Raw genomic sequence first — 27,803 nt, 5'->3', positions numbered from 1 at the left:
ATTGCTCTTAAATGCTACACACTATATCAGCTGGCAAAGGGGGAGGTGTGCAATCAGAAGTTCAGCTAATTAACAGAGGGGATTTTGCATTGAAGACAGATCACAGACACTTGCAAACAAACTTTCTTGGGGTGTGAAAAGAGTAGCCAGAGAGAGATGATAAACTCAGATATACACCTGAAAAGAAAGGATAGATGGTTTTCAGTTCCGGTTCTAACTTCATCCTTAAAATACATCCTTAACAAATGTATACTTTACAAATGCAAGCAGGCCAAATCCAGATTATTCAGGTTATGTTACAGGTTATGTTACACAGTCGTGCCCCTTATACACATTATGCCACATAGTAGTGCATATATATCTTATATATACCAATCCAATACCTGCTGGCTGTTATGATTCCAGTACTCCTGACCGGAGGAGATCTAATGACAATGGCCAGAGTACTGGAAGGGGAATGCTCGTTACGGGAGCTAGAAAGACTAGTTGCCCCTGGCGCCCTAACTCTATTGTCTCACCCGTGCTATCGAAAATCCCTTGCGAGACTATGGTTTCTTGAGCCCCTGGCAGCCACGTTTGAAAGGCGGATTATGTCTGCCCAACTCCGGTGCCCCCCGGTCTTAGTGAGAGACAAAGGGAAATCCGAGGCAGGATGATGACAAGAGGACCTCTGACTGACAACAGGCCAGGGGCAACAAGCTAACTAACCAAACCAGAAGTATGCGCGGAAAAACCGCCAGATAAAAGGACAACCAAAATCCACTAGTCCGTTACTCCTACCCAGCACCGCTGGATACCAGAGTGGATCTGTGGGAGCGGAATCCTCCGCAAAAGCTCCGGAACACAAATGATAAATAATAAGTAATAAAGCGGCCAACCCGCAACACACGGCTACGCCGTAACTCACGAACACCACTGGATGTTTAAAGGTGCTCAGTCAGGACTCCAGGAACAGATGACGACTTCCGAGTACAGGACAACTGAGGACAGGAACGACCGGGTACAGCAGGACTGGAAACACTCTCAGCAAACAGATACAGCATGCAGGAAGCTATTACCGGCGTCTGTGAGAAGCCCAGGAAGTGTACTTAACAGGGAGTCCTCCAATCAGCTGTTCAGAGGCTGATTGGATTAAATGCCGTGCAGCTGCCTTGCTGCACGGCCAGGAAACAGGTGCCCTATTAATTTAAATGGACCCAGCAATGGGGAACGCGGTCCACCAGTGGCGTCCCCGTTGCTAGGGTCCGTGCGGCTCCGTGCGCCCGGCGTCTAGCGTTGCCAGGGAGCCGGCGGCTGTACGCGCACGGCGTCCCTGGTTGCTAGGCGCCGGGCCGCACCGACGAGCGGACCCCGGCGCCTAACAGTACCCCCCCCTTGAGGAGGGGTCAAGGAACCCCTAAAGCCAGGTTTCCGAGGAAATTCCCGAAAAAATGCCCTCTTGAGCCTCGGGGCATGGAGATCCTTATCCAGGACCCAAGACCTTTCCTCTGGATCATAGCCCTTCCAGTGCACCAGAAAATAAAGCCGACCCCGGGACAATTTGGAATCGAGAACCTTCTCCACCAAGAACTCCTGATGTCCCTGTACATTTACTGGTGATTTCCCCTGAGAGATCTTCCGAGGAAATCTACTGGAAGAAACGTTTGGTTTCAACAGGGAGCAATGGAGCGTATTTCCGATTCGGAGAGCTCTTGGTAAACGTAACCGGAAAGCAACTGGATTGATTTTTTTAATAATATGAAATGGTCCTATAAATTTGGGGCCCAATCTAGCTGAGGTTTGTCGAAGTCTAATGTTACGAGTCGACAACCATACCCTGTCTCCCACCTTAAAAGTGCAAGGACGCCGGAGCCTGTCAGAAAACTTTTTCTCTCGAAATGCCGCTTTTCTGAGAGCAAGGTGCACTTTTTACTTTTTTCCAAATGACTCTGAGATGAGAGGTTAAGGTTAGCGAGGAAACAGAGGAATGTTGGAAAAAAGAATTAGCTCTGGGGTGAAAATCAAAAACTGAAAAGAATGGAGACACATTAGTGGAGGAATGACAAGAATTGTTGTAAGCAAACTCCGCCAAAGGAAGAAACTCGGACCAATCATTCTGGAGTTTGGCTGAGTACAAACGCAAATACTGTTTTAATGATTGATTAACTCGCTCGGTCTGCCCGTTGGATTGGGGATGATAGCCGGATGTTAAAGACAATTTCATCTTTAATGAGGCACAAAAAGACTTCCAGAATTGTGCAATGAATTGTGGACCCCGATCAGAAACAATATCAGTGGGCAACCCATGAAGTCTGAAAACATGGCGGAGAAACAAAACAACCAATCCCTGGGCAGATGGCAGTCGGGGAAGAGCAATGAAATGGGCCATCTTGCTAAAACGGTCCACTACCATCCATATGACTCGGAATCCGGCTGACAGAGGGAGGTCTACCACAAAATCCATGGAAATATGAGACCATGGCCTGAGAGGAACATTTAAGGGCATAAGTTGCCCGATAGGCAAGGAACGGGGAACCTTATGCTGTGCACAGACCTGACAAGAAAAAACAAACTCCTTAATGTCTTTAGAAAGACCAGGCCACCATACTGAGCGGGAGACTAACTCCAAAGTCTTAGAGATCCCCGGATGCCCGGCAACTTTGCTATCATGAAACTCAGTCAAAACAGTAGCTCTCAAAAACTCAGGGACGTAAAGACGACCAGCAGGAGTATTTCCAGGAGCTTGATGTTGAAGCTGCTTTAACTGGGTAAACAAATCTTGTGTGAGGCCTGCCCAAATGACTGAAGACGGAAGTATGGGAGTAACAGGACTGTTATTATGAACTGGAAGAAAACTGCGTGACAGGGCATCCGCCTTGGTATTCTTGGAACCTGGCCTAAAAGTGATAATAAACTTGAAACGAGTAAAAAATAAAGCCCAACGAGCCTGTCGGGCATTCAGCCGCTTAGCTGATTCGATGTACTGAAGATTTTTGTGGTCAGTCAATACTGAAATGGTATGTGTTGCTCCCTCAAGCCAATGCCTCCACTCCTCGAAAGCCCATTTAATAGCCAGTAACTCCCGGTTACCAACATCGTAGTTGGATTCAGCAGATGAGAATTTCCTGGACATAAAGGCACAAGGATGTAGTTCCAGAGAGTCCGGATCCTTCTGAGATAGGATAGCCCCCACTCCAACCTCCGAGGCATCAACCTCAACAATGAAGGGCAATTCTGGGTTGGGATGTCTGAGGACTGGAGCTGAGACAAAAGCTTGTTTCAAGGCCTGAAAGGATAACTCAGCTTCACGTGACCAGTTGGTAGGATCCGCTCCCTTCTTAGTCAGTGCCACAATGGGAGCAACCAGGTCGGAAAAAGAATGAATAAATCTTCTATAATAATTCGCAAACCCTAAAAAGCGCTGAATTGCTTTTAAGTTGGTGGGTTGCGCCCAACTAAGGATGGCTTGGAGCTTCTTAGGTTCCATACAGAATCCCCGAGGGGAAATAATGTACCCTAAAAAGGATACCTCCGTGACATGAAACTCACACTTCTCCAGCTTGGCATATAGGTGATTTTCACGTAATTTTTGAAGAACCTGACGCACCTGGGTAACATGTTGTTCAATTGAGTCAGAATAGATCAGGATGTCGTCTAAGTAGACGACCACGAATCTTCCTAGAAAATCACGGAGCACATCGTTAATGAGATCCTGGAAAACTGCCGGAGCGTTAGACAAGCCAAACGGCATCACCAGATACTCGTAGTGACCCGACTGAGTACTGAAAGCCGTCTTCCACTCATCTCCCGACTTGATTCGGATGAGGTTATACGCTCCCCTCAGGTCAATTTTAGAAAAAATCACAGCCGAACGCAGCTGATCAAAGAGGACAGAAATCAGCGGCAGAGGGTAAGTATTTTTAACTGAGATCTTATTCAGGGCTCTAAAGTCAATGCAAGGTCTGAGTGATCCATCTTTTTTCTCCACAAAGAAGAAGCCTGCACTTAAAGGGGATTTAGATGGCCTGATAAATCCTTTCCATAGGCTCTCCTTAACATACTCATTCATGGCCGCAGTTTCTGGCCCGGATAATGCATATAACCTTCCCTTTGGCAATGTGGCACCAGGAATTAGCTCAATAGCACAATCATAAGGCCGATGGGGAGGCAGAATGTCCGCATTGCCCTTGGAAAACACATCAACAAAGTCCTGGTATTCCACGGGAATGAGTTCGGGAATGGCAGCAGCTATTCTGATGGGAAACGTAATACATTCCTTATTACAGATGGTACCCCATTGTGAAATCTCCCCCGACTGCCAATCAATGATGGGATTATGAAAGGCCAGCCAAGGGTGACCCAGAACCACTGGAACTGCTGGGCAATGGGTAAGGAAAAACTCGATCTTTTCGGAATGAAGAGCTCCTACCGTAAGTAGTATAGGGGGTGTACGGAGGGAAATAACCCCATTGGACAAGGGACTCCCATCTAAACCATGCATGGTGATACACCTACCCAAGGCTAACTGAGGAATACCTAAGGCTTTGGCCCACGTTAAGTCCATAAAGTTCCCTGCAGCTCCACTGTCAACAAAAGCCGACACCGAAGAACTGAGGCTGCCAAAGGAAACTTTAGCTGGGACTAAAACGGAGTTATTCGAGGAGATAAGCTGCAGACCAAAGTGAACCCCCTCACAATTCACTTGGTCGAGGCGTTTCCCGACTTGTTCGGACAATTACGGGCAAAATGTCCCTTACCCCCACAGTACAAACAAAGACCAGAGTTTTGCCTTCTGGCTCTTTCTTCTGGAGACAGCCGAGAGAGACCCATCTGCATGGGCTCCTCTATGTCCTCAGGAATGGAAAATACACATGGAGTAGACCTGACAGGTGCTCCTTTTTCAGCCCTCCGCTCTCTGAGACGACGATCAATCTTAATAGAAAGCTCCATGAGTTTATCGAGAGTCTCAGGAGCGGGATACTGAAGGAGACTGTCTTTTATAGACTCAGATAAGCCGAGGCGAAACTGACTGCGCAGGGCTGGGTCATTCCAGCCACAGTCGTTCGACCAACGGCGAAATTCTGTACAATAAACCTCTGCAGGATTTCTACCCTGTCTGAGAGCGCGTAACTGACTCTCAGCGGATGCCTCTCTATCAGGGTCATCATACAAAAGCCCTAAAGACCCCAAAAAGGCGTCTACTGACAAAAATGCCGGATCCTCTGCTTTTAAACCAAAAGCCCAGGTCTGAGGATCCCCCTGGAGCAAAGAAATAATAATTCCGACCCGCTGAGATTCAGTACCTGAGGAGATCGGTCTTAAACGAAAATAAAGTTTACAGGATTCTTTAAAATTAAAAAACTCCTTCCTACCACCAGAAAAACGGTCAGGCAAGTGCATTTTTGGTTCAGGGACTACCCTCGGGGAAGTTCGTAAAAGATCTTCCTGCGACTTCACCCGAAGGGAAAGATCCTGAACCATCTGAGTAAGTTCTTGAATCTGGCTGACTAGGAGCTGGCCAGGATTTGGCCCTAAACCTGTGGGATTCATGAGACCGATAACTCTTACAAAACTGAATAAGGAAAAAATCAAACCCTGTTTAATTTTAAGTTTTGGTATGGCCGGTAATAATGTTATGATTCCAGTACTCCTGACCGGAGGAGATCTAATGACAATGGCCAGAGTACTGGAAGGGGAATGCTCGTTACGGGAGCTAGAAAGACTAGTTGCCCCTGGCGCCCTAACTCTATTGTCTCACCCGTGCTATCGAAAATCCCTTGCGAGACTATGGTTTCTTGAGCCCCTGGCAGCCACGTTTGAAAGGCGGATTATGTCTGCCCAACTCCGGTGCCCCCCGGTCTTAGTGAGAGACAAAGGGAAATCCGAGGCAGGATGATGACAAGAGGACCTCTGACTGACAACAGGCCAGGGGCAACAAGCTAACTAACCAAACCAGAAGTATGCGCGGAAAAACCGCCAGATAAAAGGACAACCAAAATCCACTAGTCCGTTACTCCTACCCAGCACCGCAAAAGCTCCGGAACACAAATGATAAATAATAAGTAATAAAGCGGCCAACCCGCAACACACGGCTACGCCGTAACTCACGAACACCACTGGATGTTTAAAGGTGCTCAGTCAGGACTCCAGGAACAGATGACGACTTCCGAGTACAGGACAACTGAGGACAGGAACGACCGGGTACAGCAGGACTGGAAACACTCTCAGCAAACAGATACAGCATGCATGAAGCTATTACCAGCGTCTGTGAGAAGCCCAGGAAGTGTACTTAACAGGGAGTCCTCCAATCAGCTGTTCAGAGGCTGATTGGATTAAATGCTGTGCAGCTGCCTTGCTGCACGGCCAGGAAACAGGTGCCCTATTAATTTAAATGGACCCAGCAACGGGGAACGCGGTCCACCAGTGGCGTCCCCGTTGCTAGGGTCCGTGCGGCTCCGTGCGCCCGGCGTCTAGCGTTGCCAGGGAGCCGGCGGCTGTACGCGCACGGCGTCCCTGGTTGCTAGGCGCCGGGCCGCACCGACGAGCGGACCCCGGCGCCTAACACTGGCACCCCTATGCTTTTTTCACCTGCTCTGGTGCCCCGACCAGTGATACATATCCTTACAAAAAAGAGACCGGCACTCAGAAGACTGTTGAGAATGTTAAATGTACTGTCCCAATATCAACGTTTCGGGGGTATAAGCCCCGTCGTCAGGACCATATACCTGCTTTGCTATATGGTCCTGACGAAGAAGTTTATACCTCCAAAACATTGATATTGGGGCACTTCATTTAACATTCTCAACAGGCTCCTGAGTGCCAGTCTCTTTTTTGGAAGGCTAAAAATATATATTATATATATATATATATATATATATACAGACCGGATTAAGGCGGCACTCAGAGACATAGTATATTGGTGAAGCAGGCATCCAAGCTCGGATGCTGTTTTTATTAGTGTTACGTTTCGGGGACGTATCCCCTTCCTCAGACGAAAATACAGTGCATCAAACAAGTATATATACACAGTGTATAATTAGTGCAACTTACCCCCCTTACGGCAGCGTGCATCGCGGTCCACCGGGCTTCCCCGCTCGGCACATCCGGTTTCTGCGTCACCACAGCACAGGAAGTGACGTGCGTGGGCCGGCCGGTTGCCACGACGACGCGCCGCAGGCTGTAATATAACAGAATGTAAACAACTGTGAAACATCTACATGTTAAGTACGAATAATGCATTTTTGGACAAAACATAGTGATAAAAAATCAGATAAAACATGGCATACATACAAAAGCGCTTGATACAAGCTCGAGTATGCCTCACACATAAATAGTTTAACAGAGTGATAAAAAACATACATTATACTCCTATAGTGCCTGCATAATAGGAGCCTGTGACCTGTACTGTGAGTATTATTTAGAATTTAAATTTTAAATATTGAATATTAGCAATTAGCTGTTACAAAGACTTACGCATGATTGCTGTTCAAGCTACCCTAGTATTTCACATCTTACTAAAGGATCATAAGTCACCAACTGTGGATAAATATTCTGTATATGTCTACTGTTTGACCATTTTGGTCTATCATCTTTTACACAGTGGGTGTTGGCTAGCCCTCCTCAGCGGGCACTTATAGAAAGTTAATAAGTCCCAAGGATTCATTAAGGCCCCTTGGTGACATACAATCTAGTTTGAAAATCCATTTGGATTCCAGTTGGAGCAATTTTTTGCCCCTATCACCTCCTCTTAAAGAGGCTGGGACATGGTCTATTGCCTTGTACCTAAGGCTAGCTAGATTATGTCGCTGAAGGGCGAAATGGCGGGCGACAGGCTGGTCACTCATGCCTGTTGTTAGTGCTGCCCGTATAGTGGACCTATGTTGTGTCAGTCTCACTTTTAACTGGCATTCTGTTTTCCCGACATAATATAGCCCGCAAGGGCATACTATGACGTAAATAACGAACCTTGTGGTGCATGTGAGTGGCCACCTGATTTTAAACCGTTTGCCAGTTTGTGGGTGCGGTATGGTATCGCCAGTAAGCATGTAAGAGCAAGTAGTGCACCCTAGGCATTTGAAGCACCCGTTTTTTCTACTTAAAAAATTACTCTGTGCCCTGGGTTGACAAAAGCCAGTTACATCGGTCTTCACCACCATGTCTTTGAGGTTTCTGCTACGAGAATAGCAGGGCATTAGCCTGTGATTTTGAAAACATTTCAAATCTGGATCTGAAATGACCATTTGCCATAGGTCCTTTGCACGTCTTGCAGTCGCAGGACTGCTGGTGTTATATTCATTGACCCAAGGTGTCACTGCTCTAGTTGTATCAATGTGTTTCTTCTTTACTTTCTGTGCTACGTTAGCTTTAGCTTTCTCACATGCTTTGTATAATTCAGCTTTAGCATAGCCTCGGTCACAAAAGTTGGTAATCATTTCTCCTAGTTGTACATCTCTCATGCCCACATCAGAATTATTTCTACAGACCCTAATGAATTGTGAGTATGGCAAACTGCGTATGATGGACTTAGGATGAAAGCTGCCAGCATGAAGAATTGTGTTCCTGTCAGTGGGTTTTTTGTATAATGAGGTAGTTATCTTGCCATCCTTTAAATGTATAAGCACATCTAGGTAACACACCTCACTTTTGCTGGCCGTGAGGGTGAGTTTAATGGGGCTACTGGACTGGTTTTGTTTATCAATGATCTCAATTAATGACGCTAGGTCCTTATTCCAGATGATCAAGAGATCATCTATGTACCTGTAATATAAAGACATGGCTCCTGACGTTACAATGTTTTCAAAAAACAGACACCTTTCAACCTCCCACATGTAACAATTGGCGAAAGATGGAGCTACCGGTGAGCCCATCGAGCAGCCCGTCAATTGCATGAAGAAATGCCCATTGAACAAGAAGAAATTATGCTCCAATGTAAATGCCAACAATTCCATAAAAAAGCCAATGTCGGGACCTTCATATAGCTTGTTGCCAGTGATCAGACGTGCCACAGCCGCCAGTCCCGCTTGGTGCGGAATACAGGTATACAAGCTGGCGACATCCAGAGTGACCAACGTCGCATCACTGGGAACCTGTTCTAACACCGCCAGTTTATCTAGCAACATCCCAGAATCTTTAAGATATGTAAAAATATCCTGTACACACGGTTGCAGATAATAATCTAAATATATAGCAACAGGTTCACACAAAGACCCCCGGGCAGAGATAATTGGTCTCCCCGGGGGCCTCTGTGCGTCCTATTGTATCTTCGGTAAAGTGTACAGCAACGGCACCACTGGCCATTTGGTGGTTAGTTTGTCACATACTGTTTGCGAGATAAATCCCTCACTTACAGCATGCTTCAATATGGTGTCCAATTTCTGTTTGGATTTTTTATCACTATGTTTTGTCCAAAAATGCATTATTCGTACTTAACATGTAGATGTTTCACAGTTGTTTACATTCTGTTATATTACAGCCTGCGGCGCGTCGTCGTGGCAACCGGCCGGCCCACGCACGTCACTTCCTGTGCTGTGGTGACGCAGAAACCGGATGTGCCGAGCGGGGAAGCCCGGTGGACCGCGATGCACGCTGCCGTAAGGGGGGTAAGTTGCACTAATTATACACTGTGTATATATACTTGTTTGATGCACTGTATTTTCGTCTGAGGAAGGGGATACGTCCCCGAAACGTAACACTAATAAAAACAGCATCCGAGCTTGGATGCCTGCTTCACCAATATACTAAGTCTCTGAGTGCCGCCTTAATCCGGTCTGTATGCATAGTGGGCTGGTCCCACAGGGAAGGCACCTTAGCAGGTTATGGTATTCTGGAGTGCCGGAGCCGAGCGTTTGTATATATATATATATATATATATATATACAGAGAGAGAGAGAGAGAGAGAGAGTTTTTTGGGGAGCGCTCTCATTCAATACATTTTTTTTAATCAAAGATATGAACAGAGGAAAGATTATTGTGACCCTATATGCAAATACACCCAATGTATAAGAACAGTTTTTATTAAATTAGAATAAAATATTCAAAAAATAATTTACATTATCTTAATACTTCAAACAGATGTCAATGATTCTATGGCTTGCAAGCCCTATTTAACTCTCTGTTAATATATAAAATAGTGTTTCCCCCAACGCATTTTGTCTATGGTGACTTCCTCAGGGGTGTTAGTTCTCAGATAATTGAATTTTCAACTATGATGATAAGGATCATTTTCTCAAATAGGATTTTGAAAAAATTGCACCACATACAAGGGCAGGCTATTGTGCTGGATTAATAGAGATTTTTCTCACATGAGTTCTCAAAAATCGATGTTTTCAATTTCGGGAGACCCCGTCCACATAGCTTGTGGTCCATATCGTAAGAATTTGTATTGAAGTTGTTATTAGTTGTCAAATCTTGTATTGACCAGCAGCAATCAATCACCTCTGTGTGGTATGTAGTCCAAATGCATATAGAATTCATGTGAGAACAATCTCTATATATCCAGTACAATAGCCTGCCACTGTATGTGGTACAAATCAATTTGTTCAAAATCCCATCTGAGACAATTATACCTGCCTCATTATTTTTCCTTCCTGAGTACTGCAGCAGGGTGAATTTGTGTAAATAACAGTCCCTTGGGGGCAAGGGTATCTAATTTAAAAATCCAAGGAGGCTAAATTAATATATGGGGCTGAGTTGCTCTTTGCAAGAGGTTTTTTTTTATATACCTATCTTAGATTTTCAGGTTTTATAATATTATATAAGCCAGATGTAATAATTTTTTTAGTACTCCATTAGCTATTATGTATGTATGTATGTATGTATGTATGTATGTATGTATGTATGTTAATGTTAATTTTTTCTTATGTTGGATTTGTAACAAAATTATCTTGTGCAGATTGCTTGTATGGATGTTTATTTAGTATTACCGCTAGCAACAGTTTTGGATCCAGCACAGCATTATCATACATGTTTTGATACATGCCTCTAAGGTGGGGTTAGGTTTAGGCTGAGGGGGGAGGGATAGGGCTAGACTGCAGGGGGAGAGGGTTAGGTTTAGACTGCGGGGAGGGGGGTTATGGTTAAGGTCAGTATGCGGGAAAGGAGGGTTAGGGTTTGGGAGGTTAGGGATTAGGGATAAAATACTTACCTACTAGGTGTTGGGATCCTGAGCGTCAGCATGCTGCCGTTGGTATTCTGACTGCTCGCATCACCAGCACCACAATCCAGTTATCATCTCCCATAAAGTGTGCTTTTCATCAGCCTACCTTGACACGCATATGTCCTTCTCAAGTTACCTATATAAACCAACATTTTTTTTATTTCAGTAATAAGTGGTCCTCTCTAACTAGAAGGACCATGTCAGGGGCTCCCACATTTTGGGAGCAGCTCACCCCAGTCAATGCAGGAATTTATGTTCAACCATTCGAAAGTGACAGAAGGTGCAGCTCGGGTGAGTTACTCCTGATACCTTAGTATTGTGCACAGGAACTTAGGGTTTCATTCTCAGGTGGACACAGCTGCTGTATCTTTGTACACAGTGGCTGTGTGCAATTATGCAAAAGTAGCAGGAGGCATCTTTCTCTGATCCGCAGCTGGCTCCAAAGATGCAGCATCGGATCTAGTGCATCAGCATCGAACATTTGAGTAACCTGTAGGTTACTCAGGATGTCTGGTGAAATCACACTGCCGGAGCCAGTTAAGTTGCGTCTAAGGAAGCAGCCACTGGCTTCAGCACTCCCAGAAAAAAGGTCTGAAAGGCCCCCATTTCCTGGAACGCAGCCACCATTCCCAAAAGCCAGCAACATGTTAATCATGCTACAGCTTTTGGGTCATTGTGAGTGATATCGCAGCCCAGATGAGCACATGTGCAGCGTATCATCTGAGCATGTGCAGATCTTAAAACATTGGAGATATGCATTAACATTGAATTACTGTACATCTCTGAATCTGGCACTTAAGCTGGGTACACACCTGACAACAGTGCAACCCGATGATACATCGCTCCGCTGTACACACTGCACAATCTGTTTGCCGGCACGATCTATGGTTACATGCTGGATGTACAACACAGCATTGGCCATAGAATCATCCCATTGGATGTGCAGCACATACAATGCGACCTCCCAATTCAAATGATAAACTGGGTGGATTTGAGGGGATGGCCGTTGTAATCCATAGCAGATCGCAACATTGTCCGATATATATCGCATAGTGTGTACACACTTTAGAGTAGTTTTCATTAACGCATCAGTATGGTAAAACATTGTAATACAGGAACATAGTGAATATACTATAGAAACAAAAAAAGTCCAGCATCTGAGGTAAAAAATAATGCTGATGAACTTTTGCATTTAGCAGGAAATGCGTTGGGTGAGAGGAACTCAGCCAGGGTCACCATGAAAAATGTTGGGCTCCAGCACTAAGGTGGGGCATGACCAAGTAAGTGGGGACATGGCCATGCCACATTTTTTACAATGGACCCCCCCCCCCCCAATATTTTCTGCTCTACCTCAAAATAACAGGGTGCCTTTCAAGGGTGAATGCCACACCATCTTGAGGGCATGGCTGAGTATCTGTAGCTCAGGCCTGGCTTCTCTGCACCACCACCTTCTTGGGCCACAGAACATAGGGGGTCATTCCGACCTGATTGCACGCTACCGTTTTTCGCAGTGCAGCGATCAGGTCACTACTGCGCATGTGTATGCACCGCAATGCACAAGCGCGTTGCAAAGCAGAACGTTGCTGTGTGATGGATTGTACGAAGAATCCATTCGCACAGCCGATCGCAAGGAGATTGACAGGAAGAAAGCGTTTATGGGTGTCAACTGACCGTTTTCTGGGAGTGTTTGGAAAAACGCAGGCGTGTCCAAGGGTTTGCAGGGCGGGTGTCTGACGTCAATTCCGGGACCGGACAGGCTGAAGTGATCTCTGCGGCTGAGTAAGTTCAGACCTACTCAGAAACTGCAAACTGTTTTTGTACCGCTTGGCTGCACAAGCGTTCACACACTTGCACAGCTAAAGTACACTCCCCTGTGGGTGGTGACTATGCCTTTGCACGGCTGCTAAAAACAGCTAGCGAGCGATCAACTAGGAATGACTCCCCTAGTCAAAGTCCATGAGCCTCTAAAGTATCTGGGCTCTGGGAATATGATTAGAAGTAATATAAACAAATCCTATGACTCTGTTGGAAAACTTTCGCCTGTTTACATCTTCACCCTGGTGTGGATGATTAAGTGTTTATAATGCCAGACTTTTTACATCTTGTGATGAACACCCAGATGTTTCTGCTTTGTACTGGAGAGACACCAGTCACCACAAATTCATGTTCAAAAGATTTTGTCCAAGCTCAGTTCATATCTGAAAGATAAACTGACTGTATCAGTGAGCTCACCCAATAAATTATTCTCTTGCATCTAAGTGTTGCGTTCTGGTTGGATGCTTTGGAATGTGTTCAGTCATTATGTTAAATTAATGAAGAAGGATTCCACAGAGATGACCAGCTCTACAATCTCTAGAATTACACAGCAATGTTATTTCATCTGACTGACAGCGTCATGAAAATACAGTAGGCAGAGAGTTTTGCATCTGCTCTAAGTTTGATGGGAAATGAAAGTATCAGATAGATGGATAGTGAAACCCTTCTAATAGTAGCAGGAAGGGGAAAATGCCTCTCCAGAGACAAGGCGATGGTCAGTAGAATGGCACAGACTTGGCATCTGACGTGGTGCACTATTGTTATTAATATAGGGGGGGCTGCATGTCAAGGCAAACCTACCTGTAGTCACTGATTTATGGAAGGGGCTTTGGGGATAATCAGCCTAATTCATATTTGTCTGAAAAACCATTGGCGTATCTATCATTGGTGCAATATGTACGGAGGGGGGGGGCAACACCGCGCACACTGCACTCATATTGTTTTAACACTTATCTCTCCGGAATTCCCCGACAAGCGCTGAAGCCACAGCAACAGCGGCGGCAAAAATCACTCTCAATATGGCAGCCGCACATGCACAGTAGGAAATTTGTCTCCGGACCGTGGTGGGCGGCATGTTTCTGTAGAGACCTGCACATGCGCAGTAGTCTCCGGCATAATGCCGGAGCATATGGCACCACAGAGGGGAGGGGGCACACCAGAATCTGCACACGGGCCCCCTTATATCTTAAAATGCCCCAGGGAAAACTCAATGGTTTACGTAAAAATGCGATGGTGTGGGGACTGCCCATGTGCAGAACCGGTCTTGCGATATCACTCGCAGCCCCCTGTCAGCCGCAGCATGATTGACAAGCTGCAGCATTTGGGGGGTGGAGCAGGGGCGTCACTCGACACAATTTTTCAAAACACTTGTTTCAAAGGCGTGATGGGTCCAGGGTCTGTGTCACCGGACGCAGACTTTGTAGACATACTTTCGCACAGCTGCTGCGTACAACTTCTTAGCTGCTAATGCATTTCCGTACATCTCTGCATTAGGCCCATGTACATTGTAGACTGAAAAACCTTGGAACCAAAAGCAGAGCAACTCCTGATTAAAAAGTCACCAGCTTGTCTATTCCCACCTAGATACACAGCTTAGCATCTGATCACCACTACAAATATGGGCCACGCTACTGGGGAGCATGGTCATTGGTCAAGTGAGCATGGGGGGAGTGGCCATGGCCCATGCCATATTGCTAATACCAGGGCACTCTTTACATGCTGCGGGGGTACATGCTGCAGTGCCCTGGGAGGTCTAAACCCCAATCTTGGGTACCTGACAGATGCCCTACATAAGTACATATATTAATCAAACTCTTGTGCATAACTGAGCAGTTGCAAATCCCACCTACTGTAGATATGAGGATATGCCCCTCCCCTTTAGAATGTAAGCTCTCACGAGTAGGGCCATTTTCCCTCATGTGCTTATCCTTTTCTTACTTTAATAATCCTCAACTGCCCAAATCCTGCAGTTTTTGGCCACCTTGAAACTTATCTCTATGTCGTCTACTGGTGTAGTTATGCTTAGTTACCCTGTACTTGTCCTGTATTGTCTTCAACTGTAAGTCACTGTTTTCCTGTTTTGATTATGTGCATATGTACTCTGTAATTGGGCGCTGCGTAACCCTTGTGGCGCCATATAAATAAAGGATAATAATAAATAATAATAATTTCCCACAAGCAGCTTGTTCATAGTGACTCTGATTTGAAAACATCTCATTAAACTTGAATTATACATGTGAGCTGGGCAGCACTTTAAATAAAGCTGATTATTATTATTATTTCCTATTTTTTCCAACATATGTTTTGTTCGTTGGCTTCATTTCTTATTTGGTTCATTTAGTTTTAGATGTATTTGTATTGTAGTCTATACAGTTATAGACAACATGGGAAGTTTGGGTTAACATCTAATCCTTGGCCCTATTTGGTGAGCAGATCTTATTCAGTGGGAGTTGTATGTGCACTGTATGAATTTCTGAAATATCGTCAAAGAATCTAGAGAGATCAATGATCATCACTGTTTCTCTGGTGTTCCGTCATTGTATAACATCCACATGCTTTTTCCATCTCAGATTACATATAACACAGATGGCAAATTATAGTGCTGGATGTGGCCCAAATATGTTCCATACACTTGTAGTGTGGGAAATATAATACTCGTAGTAAATGTATATTGAAGAGCATTGAATAGGCACTTGTAATAATTAGCCCTGAGTCTTAGAATAGATATTACTATAAAAATGAAGGTATTTCAGGAGCTTGACGTCTATGGGGATAATTTAAAAAAAAAAAAGTTTGACAACCAATGATGTGCTGTAGCAAGTGATAAAATGACGTATGTAGAATCTATAGTGGGTGTTGTTATACTGTACATACATGCTGGCCATTAGGGCCCAGGGAGGTCTGTCCTTCATTTTGATGTACTACTGCACCCATCTTGTAGATACATTGGGGCAGATGTATTAACCTGGAGACGGCATAAGGAAGTGATAAACCAGTGATAAATGCAAGGTGACAATCGCACCAGCCAATCAGCTCCTAACTGCTAATTTACATACTGGAGCTATTTGGCTGGTGCGTTTATCACCTTGCATTTCTCACTGGTTTATCACTTCCTTATGCCTTCTCAAGGTTAATACATATTAATGAGTCAATGAAAATCAAATATAGGGGTCTTGCTAATTCGGAGTGTAGCTCCATGAGAACCCTTGGGTGAATTCCATCAGGACCAGGTGACTTATTAATCTTATTTTATTGAATCGGTCACAGACTACTTCCTTACTTAAATAAGCACTTAGCAGTGGGACATTCTCATTGCTGAGGTTATACGTCAATCCCGCCATCTGATCCTCTCTTGTGAATACTGATGAGAAAAACTAATTTTATTATTCCGCTTTGTCAATGTCGTCTTTGATTAGGACGCCCAACTGGCCTTTTAAAGGGCATATACTCTCTTTCTTTAATCTTTTGCTGTTTATGTATTTGAAAAACTTTTCCACTTAGCTCCAGTTTTTAATACTTGCGTGTAGCTGTTCCAGTATCCGCGCACCGCTGTCTGCAAGCAGCATACACTCACCGGCTGGTGAGCTGTATAGAACCCTACTTTGCTCAAAGCTTTGATCCATCCCCAGTGTGTATACAACAGTGAGTATGACAGAACCTGTTACACACCAATAAACCAACACCACTGGTTACATAACTGGGCTGTTCATAGTTTCAGTCATCCGCTAGTGTGTACCTATATAACTCTGCAATTAACAACACTTGCACACACATCATTCCCAGCAGGTACAAGGTGTGTGGTGAACATCGGCCCTTGAGTCAAGATGGGCCCACGCCGATTTCTCTGCAGTCAGAACAAAGCAACATATTTCTGATGGTTTCTTTAGAAAAATTATGGCAGCAGCGCCATATTTTCAAAGAATTATGTGCAGATGGCCCCCCTTATCATTTCAAACACCCTTGCAGTGACATTCAATCAGATCATCACATTTAGCATTCTGCTGTAGTCATGTTGAAGAAAGTTATCTCTTTTTCAGCACCTTAAAATGACATAAACCATACCATTCAATCAAAGTACGGCAGTTCCAAACACCTAAGTCCTATGTGACTATTCTAACATATTCTCAATCGTATGCATCTATGACTTCTGGCCCTGAGAGCAGTCGTCAGGGCTTGGTTAACCATTAGGCTGATTAGGCTGCAGCATAGGGCACCAGAACTTAGGGTGCACCACACAGTTGGAAGCCGGGGAATAAAATGAAGACCTAATTCATTCCATGTTGGCGGCAGCAGCATAGCTTAATTGAGGAAGCTTGTCAATCATCCAGCTATCCTGAGGCGGTGTAACTTGTTAATTCTCTAGCACTCCTCAGGCAGTGTAGCTTGTTCATTATCCAGCCATCCTGAGACGGTGTTGAGAGATGTTCTTAAAGTGACGACAAGATGACTGTGGTGATGTGACCATTTAGCTTTGTAACTCCTTCTGCTAAAACCTCTACATTATGTACATCGTACTACAGCACCATCTGGGTAGCCTGAAGAATTCCTCACATTCCCCGTGTCACTTGCCTTGGTTACCTGTTTAAAAACCTGTGGACCTTATTCAGCAACAGATCATGCTGCGATGCAATTGTATCCCCCCTGGTCCCACTGTAGTGCGCACGTGCGCGGACCGGGGAGATCGCATCTCAGTAATGCAAACGCCTTTGTCTAATTGACAGGCAGAGGCATTCACGGGGCAGTCGGGGGTGATGTAGCAAAAACAGTCGCACACGCGGCTGCTGCGACAGGAAACATGGTGGCTGGGGGCTTCCCTTATTTAGCCATGCAATCGCAATTGAATTGGCATGCTGGGCAGACTTGCCCTGTGCTGGGTGGCCCCCAGCATGCGACTGATAGCAGTTGCAGTTTTGCAGCTGATGCTGAATGAGGGCCTATAGCATTTTAAAAAATATATGTTTTTGTTTATAATACTTACTTTATGCTAATCACCATTCATTTAATCCTGTATGTCAACTAAGCAGGCAGATAGTGCAAATCATTAAATCATTTACAATCATAATGTCAAACTGCAAAATAATTTGCATATATGCAAATGGAGGGGTCATTCAGATGCAGTTGTTCTTCCTACTCCTTTTGATGATTAAAGGTGCTGCGCTCGGCCCTATCTGCTGTCTGCAAATGAAAAACCTATCACAATAAGTATATTTCAAAACTTTACTGGTAAAATAGACAAAAGATATCAATAAGCTGATACTGCCACAAAAATCCGTGATATGAGCGGGATATCGAACAGTCAATTGGTGTTTTATAACAATATATTGAGATAATGAAAATGTCCTGCAATGCGTAGTATCTAACTCCTGGTCGATACTGTTGTTAGGAACAATGCCTGACCCTAACTGTGGTGGAGTCCGGGTGGTCAATCACAGTTGAGACTAGCTGGGAACAGTTGTAAGTGTCCATCGGACAGCGGCGTCCCGCTCGTCCGAGTTGCTAAGTGCACTTAGGTATACCTTGTGAAAGCTGGTCTCCACGGTGTCTGGGGGGCACTACCTGGATAAGTGCTTGGAGCAGTACCCTCCCGACTGGTTAACCCTTTTGCAGCTCTGATAGCCTGCGGGGCGCCGGTGCACCGACTCTACCCCAGATATCGTATGCTGCAAGCGTGGGACCTGTCTCGGCAGGGGGTGTCAACCGGCAGCGGCTAATGAGACCGCTCGCCATACACTCCCGCCGTACGTAGATTGTACTGGGAGCAGTTCCTCTGGACCGGTCAAACTTCTCCTGGCTCTGATCTCCAGCGGGCGTCGGTGTAGGGACACTCCCTGGATGTCAGTCAGCCATGAGCGTAAGAGCCGTCTATGCGAGGGATGTTGAACAGCCGCGGCTCCACAAACCGCTCACTGCACACACACACAGGCCTCCCCCCCCCCCTGCCGTGTATGGAGGTCAGCTCTACTCACCTCACACTTCCAATTGTGTCCTCCCTTAGCCGGCTTCTTTCTCTGGTGCTGCCTTACGAGCCTCTGCTCCCAGATACCTCGATCACGTGTTCCCAGCGTGGTGTACTGTCTTTGCTCCGTGCACGGATTCCACCGGGTCCTCATGCTCTATTTGGGGTTTCAGTGCTCCTTATAAAGGGTTGTATCTATTATAATAGACATTTACCCATGTATTAATTAATATTTAATCAGCTTAGCAAACTGACCAACAGTAGAAGTAACAGGTGATACACCTTCCAACAAATGGAATGAATAAACTTTTTTGACTGACAGCTTTATTAACCAATCGGGACTCAATTACATGGACCAATGAGAGAGGTGTCTTTGAGACCCACAGAAGGTGGGGTTTTGAGATACAACCCTTTATAAGGAGCATTCATGGAAAGGACATGCAAATACTCCCATAGGAAGGCTAAGTGGCTGAAACGCGTTGTAGAAATACACCACTGAAACCCCAAATGGAGCACGAGGACCCGGTGGAATCCGTGCACGGCGGAAAGACAATACACCACGCTGGGAACACGTGATCGAGGTATCCGGGAGCAGAGGCTCGTAAGTCAGCACCAGAGAAAGAAGCCGGCTAAGGGAGGACACAATCAGAGGTGTGAGGTGAGTAGAGCTGACCTCCGTACACGGCGGGGGGGTGCAGTGAGCAGTTTGTGGAGCCGCGGCTGTTCAACATCCCTCGCATAGACGGCTCTTACGCTCATGGCTGACTGACATCCAGGGAGCGTCCGTACACCGACGCCCTGCTGGAGATCAGAGCCAGGAGAAGTTTGACCGGTCCAGAGGAACTGCTCCCAGTACAATCTCCGTACGGCGGGAGTGTACGGCGAGCAGTCTCATTAGCCACTGCCGGTTGACACCCCCTGCCGAGACAGGTCCCACGCTTGCAGCAAACGATATCCGGGGTAGCGTTGATGCGCCGGCGCCCCGCAGGTATCAGAGCTGCAAAAGGGTTAACCAGTCGGGAGGGTACTGCTCCCAACACTTATTCAGGTAGTGCCCCCAGACACCGTGAAGAACAGCTTTCACAAGGTATACCACTTAGCAACTCGGACGAGCGGGACGCCGCCGTCCGATGGACACTTACAACTGTTCCCAGCTAGTCTCAACTGTCATTGACCACCCGGACTCCACCACAGTTAGGGTCAGGCATTGTTCCTAACAACAGTATCGACCAGGAGTTAGATACTACGCATTGCAGGACATTTTCATTATCTCAATATATTGTTATAAAACACCAATTGACTGTTCGATATCCCACTCATATCACGGATTTTTGTGGCAGTATCAGCTTATTGATATCTTTTGTCTATTTTACCAGTAAAGTTTTGAAATATACTTATTGTGATAGGTTTTTTACATTGCATTATACCGCATCTCATTTCCACTTTCACACGAGACATTTGCAGACAGCAGATAGGGCCGAGCGCAGCACCTTTAATCATCAATTATTGTCTGTAGGCTAGTCACCTAGGTGCAGCAGCTAGCCCGAACATTTACCACTCAGTGCGCAGAGATCCGAATTATTTGTTCTTCCTACTCCTGTTGCAATGATTTCCTTAGTCTATGAAGGGCAGCCGACTCTCTGTTTCAAGGAAAATACATGCCAGTACTGCATCTTGGTCTGGATAGGACTGAGATCTCTCATCTGTACATTACAGCTGGGCTTACTCTTACAAGACCCAGAAAAACCACTCATGTAATGGGCGGGATGTACTACGCGGAAAATGCGGTAAACCCCTGTTTACAGCATTTTTCTAAAGTACAAAGCCCCAGCCGCCGGGTCAGTGCCGCAGAGGGGATCGCGAAGGACAGCTTTTATCGGAAGAGCTGTCCTTCGCAATGCTAATCGCATATGTTAGTACATATATACTGTATGCGATTAGCATCATAACGATAGGCGGCGATGTCTATTAGTACATCCCGCCCACTGAGTGTTTCTGGAGTAATTAGCAATACTATTCATCAAGTTAATATGAAAGATATACTGTATGTATTTTATGTCTATGAGAAATCACCAAAGTGATAGATCGTATTGGGTCCTTGAATTAATAGAAACTATGGCTTTCTAAACTGTTTCAGTCCTAATCACAGTATAATAGCTACCTGTAAATGGTATTTTTAAATTAGAATTACACTTGAAATGTATTCTGTATATAAACTGACCTCTGAGTCCCATTTATATTGTCCCGAGTGTTATAAATAACCTGGTAAAATTATGATCCCCACTGCCACCCTGTTTTCTCATTTCTTTGATTTTGCTATTTGTGTTATTTATGATTTTTATGTGATTATATGGCCAAGCAGCATTCCATATTGTCGCATTGTTTGGGGCTATGTCAGACCTTGGGGCCCAAAAACCACAAAGAGCCCATCATGTCCCACATAATGCCACAGGGTATGCTTTTGTGAGAGCTAAGACTGGTCTGCAGTTATAGCATACTTACCTACTTTATGGCAGCCAGGTCACAAAATGGGAGGGGGGCATGGTTCCACAATAGGGGACTGTCTGGGGGCGTGGATATGCAATCACGTCATCATGGCCCCGCCCCCCACTTGCCATCATTGTAAAGCAGGGGTTGGGGCTATGATGACACAATCTAGCATCAATTGCATCATTACTCCGTGCACTTTCCCATAGTGAGCAGGGGGTGCGAGTGGGAGGGGCAATTGGGGAGGGGGGAGGGGATTTGCTGGATGCAGGAGACTCACCCACTTTTCCAGGTGGCTGGGAGCCTCTGGGCCATTCTGAGAGAGTAGGCAAGTCTGAGTTATACTGTGGCTATAGATGTATGCTGTATGTGGATGGCAGAAGTTGCATCATCCCCTTGTTATACAGAAAGTGTTTGTTATACAGAAAGTGCTTCTGCAGCCATTGTTAAGCATGAATTGCAGTTAGTAAAGTCACACTTTTGTTGTTCTCCAGAGTCCTCTGGTGATTTGCACATAGACCACTTCAAATGGCCAAGATACTCTAAAATGTGGCAGCCCACCAAAAACAGCTATTCCGGGTGGATTGACTGCATTTTGCCCATTTAAAAACAACAGTAACGTGCAGAGAGGTGAATGGCTGGGGAGGCACACATGGGGATGGGTCTGAATGTTGGGAGCCTGTCTCACCCCCTACTCACTGTAACTCTCCCCTCACTACACTAAGCTACAGTAGTGTCCATTGAGTCTCCTAACTGCATCCTTGTGTCTTCTCTTGCTGCTGCTAAGCTCCAACTACAGTGCACTTCCCAGTCACATGGCAAATCCAAGTGTCCATCAGCACACAAGGCCCACCCCCACACTCAGAGGCATGCCTCTATTAGCTCCCTTTCTGTTCAGCGTTACTGCCTGTGGTGTGGCCCACGCCCCTGTGATGTTAGTGTATTAGAATGCTTAATATTTGTAGACACTCCCTTACTAACATGTGTAAGCCTGAATCTTCAGTGATGGTCCCTAGGAGCAGGGGGATGCTGGGAAGTGGGTGGTCCAGTGTGTGATGGAATAAACAGCACAGCAGTGAACTCACATGTCTCTGTATCCTTATGACTGGATTTACAAACATATGAAGAAAACATGGTGTCAGAAGAATTTTAACTTGGACTGCTAGTGCTCTCAGAGTGTGAAAGAATCTTGCAGAAGTCTGTAAGGCTGTGATAGTCAGTGTCTGCAAAGCCTGCCGTGTGCTCCTCTCTTCAAACAGTGAGTAACCATGGATAAACTAGCTCCTCCAACCGGCATGCTGATGTCTGGTAACTTGTCTGAAAACTGGAAAAGATTTAAGCAAAGGTTTACTATATATCTTGCTGCATGTGGAGCTGATACAGAGGCTGACAAAACGAAGGCATCCATTTTACTCCATGTGATAGGAGAGGATGTGCTGGACATTTATAATAGTTTTCAGTTTGATGAGGGGCAGAATATGGTGCTATCTTCTATAATGCAAAAGTTTGAAGATTACTTTGTGCCAAGGAAAAATGTGACATATGAAAGATATAAGTTTTTCACATGTGATCAGAAGTCTGTAGATGGATTTGATCAGTATGTTACAGAGCTGCAATCACTCAGTATAACCTGTGAGTTTGGTGATTTCAAGGACTCACTGATTAGAGATCATATTGTCTGTGGAATACCTGATAATGGACTCAGAGAGAGATTGCTGAGAGAGCAAGACCTAACACTAGATAAGGCAGTGACTATGTGCAGATCTACAGAACTAACTAGATTTCAAGCCAAAAAGTAACACAAGGAAGTTGATGCTGCTGTCCATGTAGTGCAGAACACAGAGCCAAGCAAACCTCCATTCTCAAGAATTAAGCAGTCTAAGCTACATTCTAATAAGGAAATGTGTAGTAGATGTGGAAATGCTCACAAACCTAAAATGTGCCCTGCTTATGGTAAAACCTGCATGAAATGTGGTAGACTTAATCACTTTGCCAAATGCTGTAAAATGAAAAGGGAAACAACCAATGTGCATGCTGTTAAACAAACAGAGGAATTCTTTATGGATTGCATTGAACTTTGCAGTGCAGATAAGAAAGAATGGATTGTCCCTTTAACTGTGAATGAGATTGTCATTCCCTTTAAGCTTGATACTGGCGCGCTGGTGAATTTAATATCGTTTCATGACTATAAGACTTTTAGAGTAAAACCTAAAATTCATCCAGCCAAAGTGAAAGTTACAGGGTACACTGAGGAGGAAATTCCTGTGGTACATGCTTAGTGACACTGAAATATAAGGGACAACAGTTTAAAACATCTGTACTGATTGTGGATAAAAATGTGCAACCGATTCTAGGATTAAGTTCCTGTGAGAAACTAAGCTTGCTAAAGAAAGTTTTTATGGTGACATCACAAGTAGAAGATGACTGCAAATCGATGTTTACAGAATACAGAGACTTGTTTGAAGGTCTAGGTTGTTTGCCTGGAGAGCATAAAATAAATATAGACACACAAGTTTCTTCAGTGACACACCCCTGTAGAAAAGTGCCGTTTGCGCTGAGAGAAAAACTGAAACAAGAGTTAAATCGCATGGAAGCCTTGGGTGTGATACAGAAAGTTGATGAGCCGACTGAATGGGTAAGCTCCTTAGTAATTGTTGAAAAGAAAAATGGACAACTCCGAATATGTCTAGACCCCAGAGATTTAAACAAAGCTATTAAACGAGAACATTTCAAACTACCAACCAGAGATGAAATCATGTCGCAATTTGCAGGAGCAAAATGGTTCAGTAAATTGGGCGCATCTTCAGGATTCTGGCAAATGAAGCTAGATGAGGCCAGCTCAAAGCTTTGTACATTTAATACACCAGAAGGTCGATACAGATTTCTTCGACTACCATATGGAATATTGTCTGCTCCAAAAGTATATCACAAAAAGATACACATGATTTTTGAACATATTCCAGGTGTTGAAACAATGATGGATGACATTATTGTCTGGGGATCTACAAAGGAAGAACATGATTCTAGATTGAGACAAGTAATGGAACTTGTCGAGAAAGTGAATCTAAAGCTAAACAAGGACAAATGTGAATTTGGCATGAATACACTTACCTTTATGGGCGACGTGGTCTCGGATCAAGGTGTAAAACCAGACCCAAGGAAAATATCAGCCATAGTGAACATGGAACGTCCTAACAACAAAGACGATGTCAGAAGATTCCTAGGAATGGTTACTTACTTAGGAATTTTATTTCTCAACTCTCTGAATGAACAGCCACTCTTAGATGGTTGTTGGACAAAGATAACGAGTGGATGTGGTCACATGAACAAGAAGAAAGTTGGCAAAACTTGAAACAGATCATTACAGAGCAACCAGTGCTAAAATTCTTTGATCCTGCGAAAAGAATAAGAATTTCAGCAGATGCTTCGCAATTTGACCTAGGCTCAGTGCTGTTACAAGAACATGAGGATACATGGCAACCAGTAATCTATGCATCAAGAGCACTGACAAGTGCTGAAACAAGGTATGCTCAGATAGAAAAAGAACTTCTAGCGATCACATATGCATGTGAGCGATTTCATCAGTTTGTGTATGGTCAAACATTTACAGTGGAAACTGACCACAAGCCATTGGTAGCTATCATGACTAAATCAATACATGACTGTCCCATGAGAATTCAACGAATGCTTATCAGACTACAGAAATATGATGTACACTTGCTGTACTGTCCCGGCAAATACATGTACATTGCTGATACACTTTCTCGTGCTGTCGACAAAAGTGAAGGTTCCAAAAGTCTGATGGATGAAGAGATAGAAGCCTATGTTAATTTGATCGTAGCTTCTCTACCAGTGTCTCTTGCAAGACAAGAACAGATTAGGAAAGAAACTGAGACAGATGACACAATGAAAGTGTTGAAAGATATCATTCTGAAAGGTTGGCCAGCAGAAAAACATGCGTGCCCGCTGTCTATCCCTGATTATTGGATGTACCGCAGTGACCTTACAGTTGTCGATGGTATTATTTACAAAGGCAATAGGTTTGTAATACCTGCACGACTAAGAAAAACTATGCTGTGCAAGATACATGAAGGCCACTTAGGAGAAGAAAAATGTAAGTGGAGAGCGCGTGAAGTTATGTATTGGCCAAGAATGAACCAAGACATAGCACAGACTACAGCTACATGTGAATTATGTTACGTATAGACCGAAACAACAAGTCGAGCCACTGAGTCCTCACGCAGTGCCAGAGAGACTGTACCAGAAAGTTGGCGCAGATTTGTTTGATTGTAATGGGAAAATGTACATTGTCGTGACTGATTATTACTCTAACTACCCTGAGGTGAAGACACTACATACAACTACTAGTATAGCCGTAATCATTTGCATGAAGTCAATCTTTGCAAGGCATGGTGTTCCTATGGAAGTGTTCACTGACAATGATCCTCAGTTTTCCAGTGCTGAATTTAGACAATTTGCTGATGAGTGGGAATTTGTCCATACTACGTCAAGTCCCTACTATCCACGCTCAAATGGGTTGGTGGAAAGTTCAGTAAAAACTGTAAAGAGTCTCATGAAAAAAGCTCAAGAAGGTAAAGAAGATTTCTACAAAAGTCTTTTAATCTACCGCAGTACTCCTTTACAGAATGGACTTTCTCCTGCACAAATGCTGATGGGAAGGAGGATTAGAGCAAATCTCCCGATACATGATGAACTGCTTAATACACATAACTCAGCATTGGTCAGACTGAGTAAGGAACGTCAACAGGCGAAACAGACACTGTTCCATGACAGGCGAGCAAAAAGCTTATCTGATCTAAAATCGGGTGACCAAGTCCATCTCAGAGATCACGAGAAAGGTATATGGGTGCAGATAGGTATTCTGCAAGCACAAGTAGCACCAAGATCTTATACTATACGTACAGAGCGTGGAACGGAAGTAAGAAGAAATCGGGTGGATTTAAGATCTCAACCTAACCATAATGAAGACAACATGACTGAAGAATACCCTTCATCTGACATGTATGATGATCCTCTTAATGGTGAACAAACCACGATTCTAGAAAGGTCCAACATGGTCGATGAAACACAGACTGTGTATGAAAGACCCAAAAGGGAAATACGCAGACCTGAGACACTCATTGAAACGTGTTAGATGATGTTCTTAATATGACGTTGTTAATTGTTGCATTGAAGCGTATAGGGCTTATCTTTAAAGAAAAGAGGATGTGATGTTAGTGTATTAGAATGCTTAATATTTGTAGACACTCCCTTACTAATCTGTGTAAGCCTGAATCTTCAGTGATGGTCCCTAGGACCAGGGGGATGCTGGGAAGTGGGATGTCCAGTGTGATGGAATAAACAGCACAGCAGTGAACTCACGTCTCTGTATCCTTATGACTGGATTTACAAACATATGAACAAAACAGCCCCCAGCTCTGCAAGTAGTGTCTGACTGTAGCACTGAGGCAGAGCTATTGCTGCCTCATCTCTCATCTCCCGAAATCTCCAAAAAGCGGCTGAGTGTTAGCTATAAAAAGGATCACAATAAACAAAGATGTTTATGTTATAAATATCCTTTTTTGTATTATTATAATCGTTTCTATTTAAAATGTCAGCAGTTTGACAAAGAGTATGACAGGGGAGGCTTTGCCTACACTGACTGCGTGTCCCTGATAAACAAGTCCTTACACCTAATACAAGTAAATCCTATGAAGGTGCTTTCCTTACATGCTCGGTGTGATCACTATGGCATCCGGACTCTGTGCCAACACCACTTAGGTCGACACCCATTAAGTTGACACCCATTGGTCGACAGTGAATAATTCGACATTATAAATAGGTCGACGTGGCCATTATGTCAACACGAACAAGGTCGACATGCAAAAAAGGTCTACATGAGGTTTTTTTTTTATTAATTTTTTTAACTTTTTCATACTTTGCGATCCATGTGGACTACATTTGGGAACGGTAACCTGTGCCGAGCGCAGCAGTAGCGGAACGAGGCACCTGCGAGGTGACACGGTGCACTAATTGGGGTTTCTGGTCACTTTACAAAGAAAAAGACACAAAAAAACCCATGAAAAACTCATGTCAACCTTTTTTCATGTCGTCCTTGTTCAAGTCGACCTAATGGCCGTGTCGACCTATTTCTAGTGTCGACCTAGCCACTGTAGACCAATAGGTGTCGACATAATGGGTGTTGACCTAGACACTGTCCATCCTGAGTCCCATACCCGATTACTATACATACTGTATTATAATTATACTACTAATTATACTACTACTTTTACTACAGCACTATGGGGGTCATTCCGAGTTGATCGCTCGCTAGCAGGTTTTAGCAGCCGTGTAAACGCATAGTCACCGCCCACTGGGGAGTGTACTTTCGCTTTGCAGGAGTGCGAATGC

General features: G+C 44.6%; 1 protein-coding gene across 2 annotated transcripts in view; it reads left to right on the top strand.

Annotated features, from left to right (window-relative positions):
* C1QTNF7 (C1q and TNF related 7) overlaps positions 1-27,803 on the top strand; it is a 196,568-nt gene that overhangs the window by 150,656 nt on the left and 18,109 nt on the right. The window contains exon 2 of one of the 2 annotated variants that reach the window (XM_063951227.1): positions 9,452-9,578. The exons of the other annotated variant lie outside the window; for it this stretch is intronic. Coding sequence (XP_063807297.1) covers positions 9,452-9,578 — 127 coding nt within the window. The remainder of the gene's footprint in view (positions 1-9,451; positions 9,579-27,803) is intronic. 2 annotated transcript variants of the gene reach the window in all.

This window comes from Pseudophryne corroboree, chromosome 1 (assembly GCF_028390025.1).
Source record: "Pseudophryne corroboree isolate aPseCor3 chromosome 1, aPseCor3.hap2, whole genome shotgun sequence".
Lineage (NCBI taxonomy): Eukaryota > Metazoa > Chordata > Amphibia > Anura > Myobatrachidae > Pseudophryne > Pseudophryne corroboree.
Note: the sequence above shows the minus strand (reverse complement) of the source record. Positions and strands in the feature narration are given on the sequence as shown.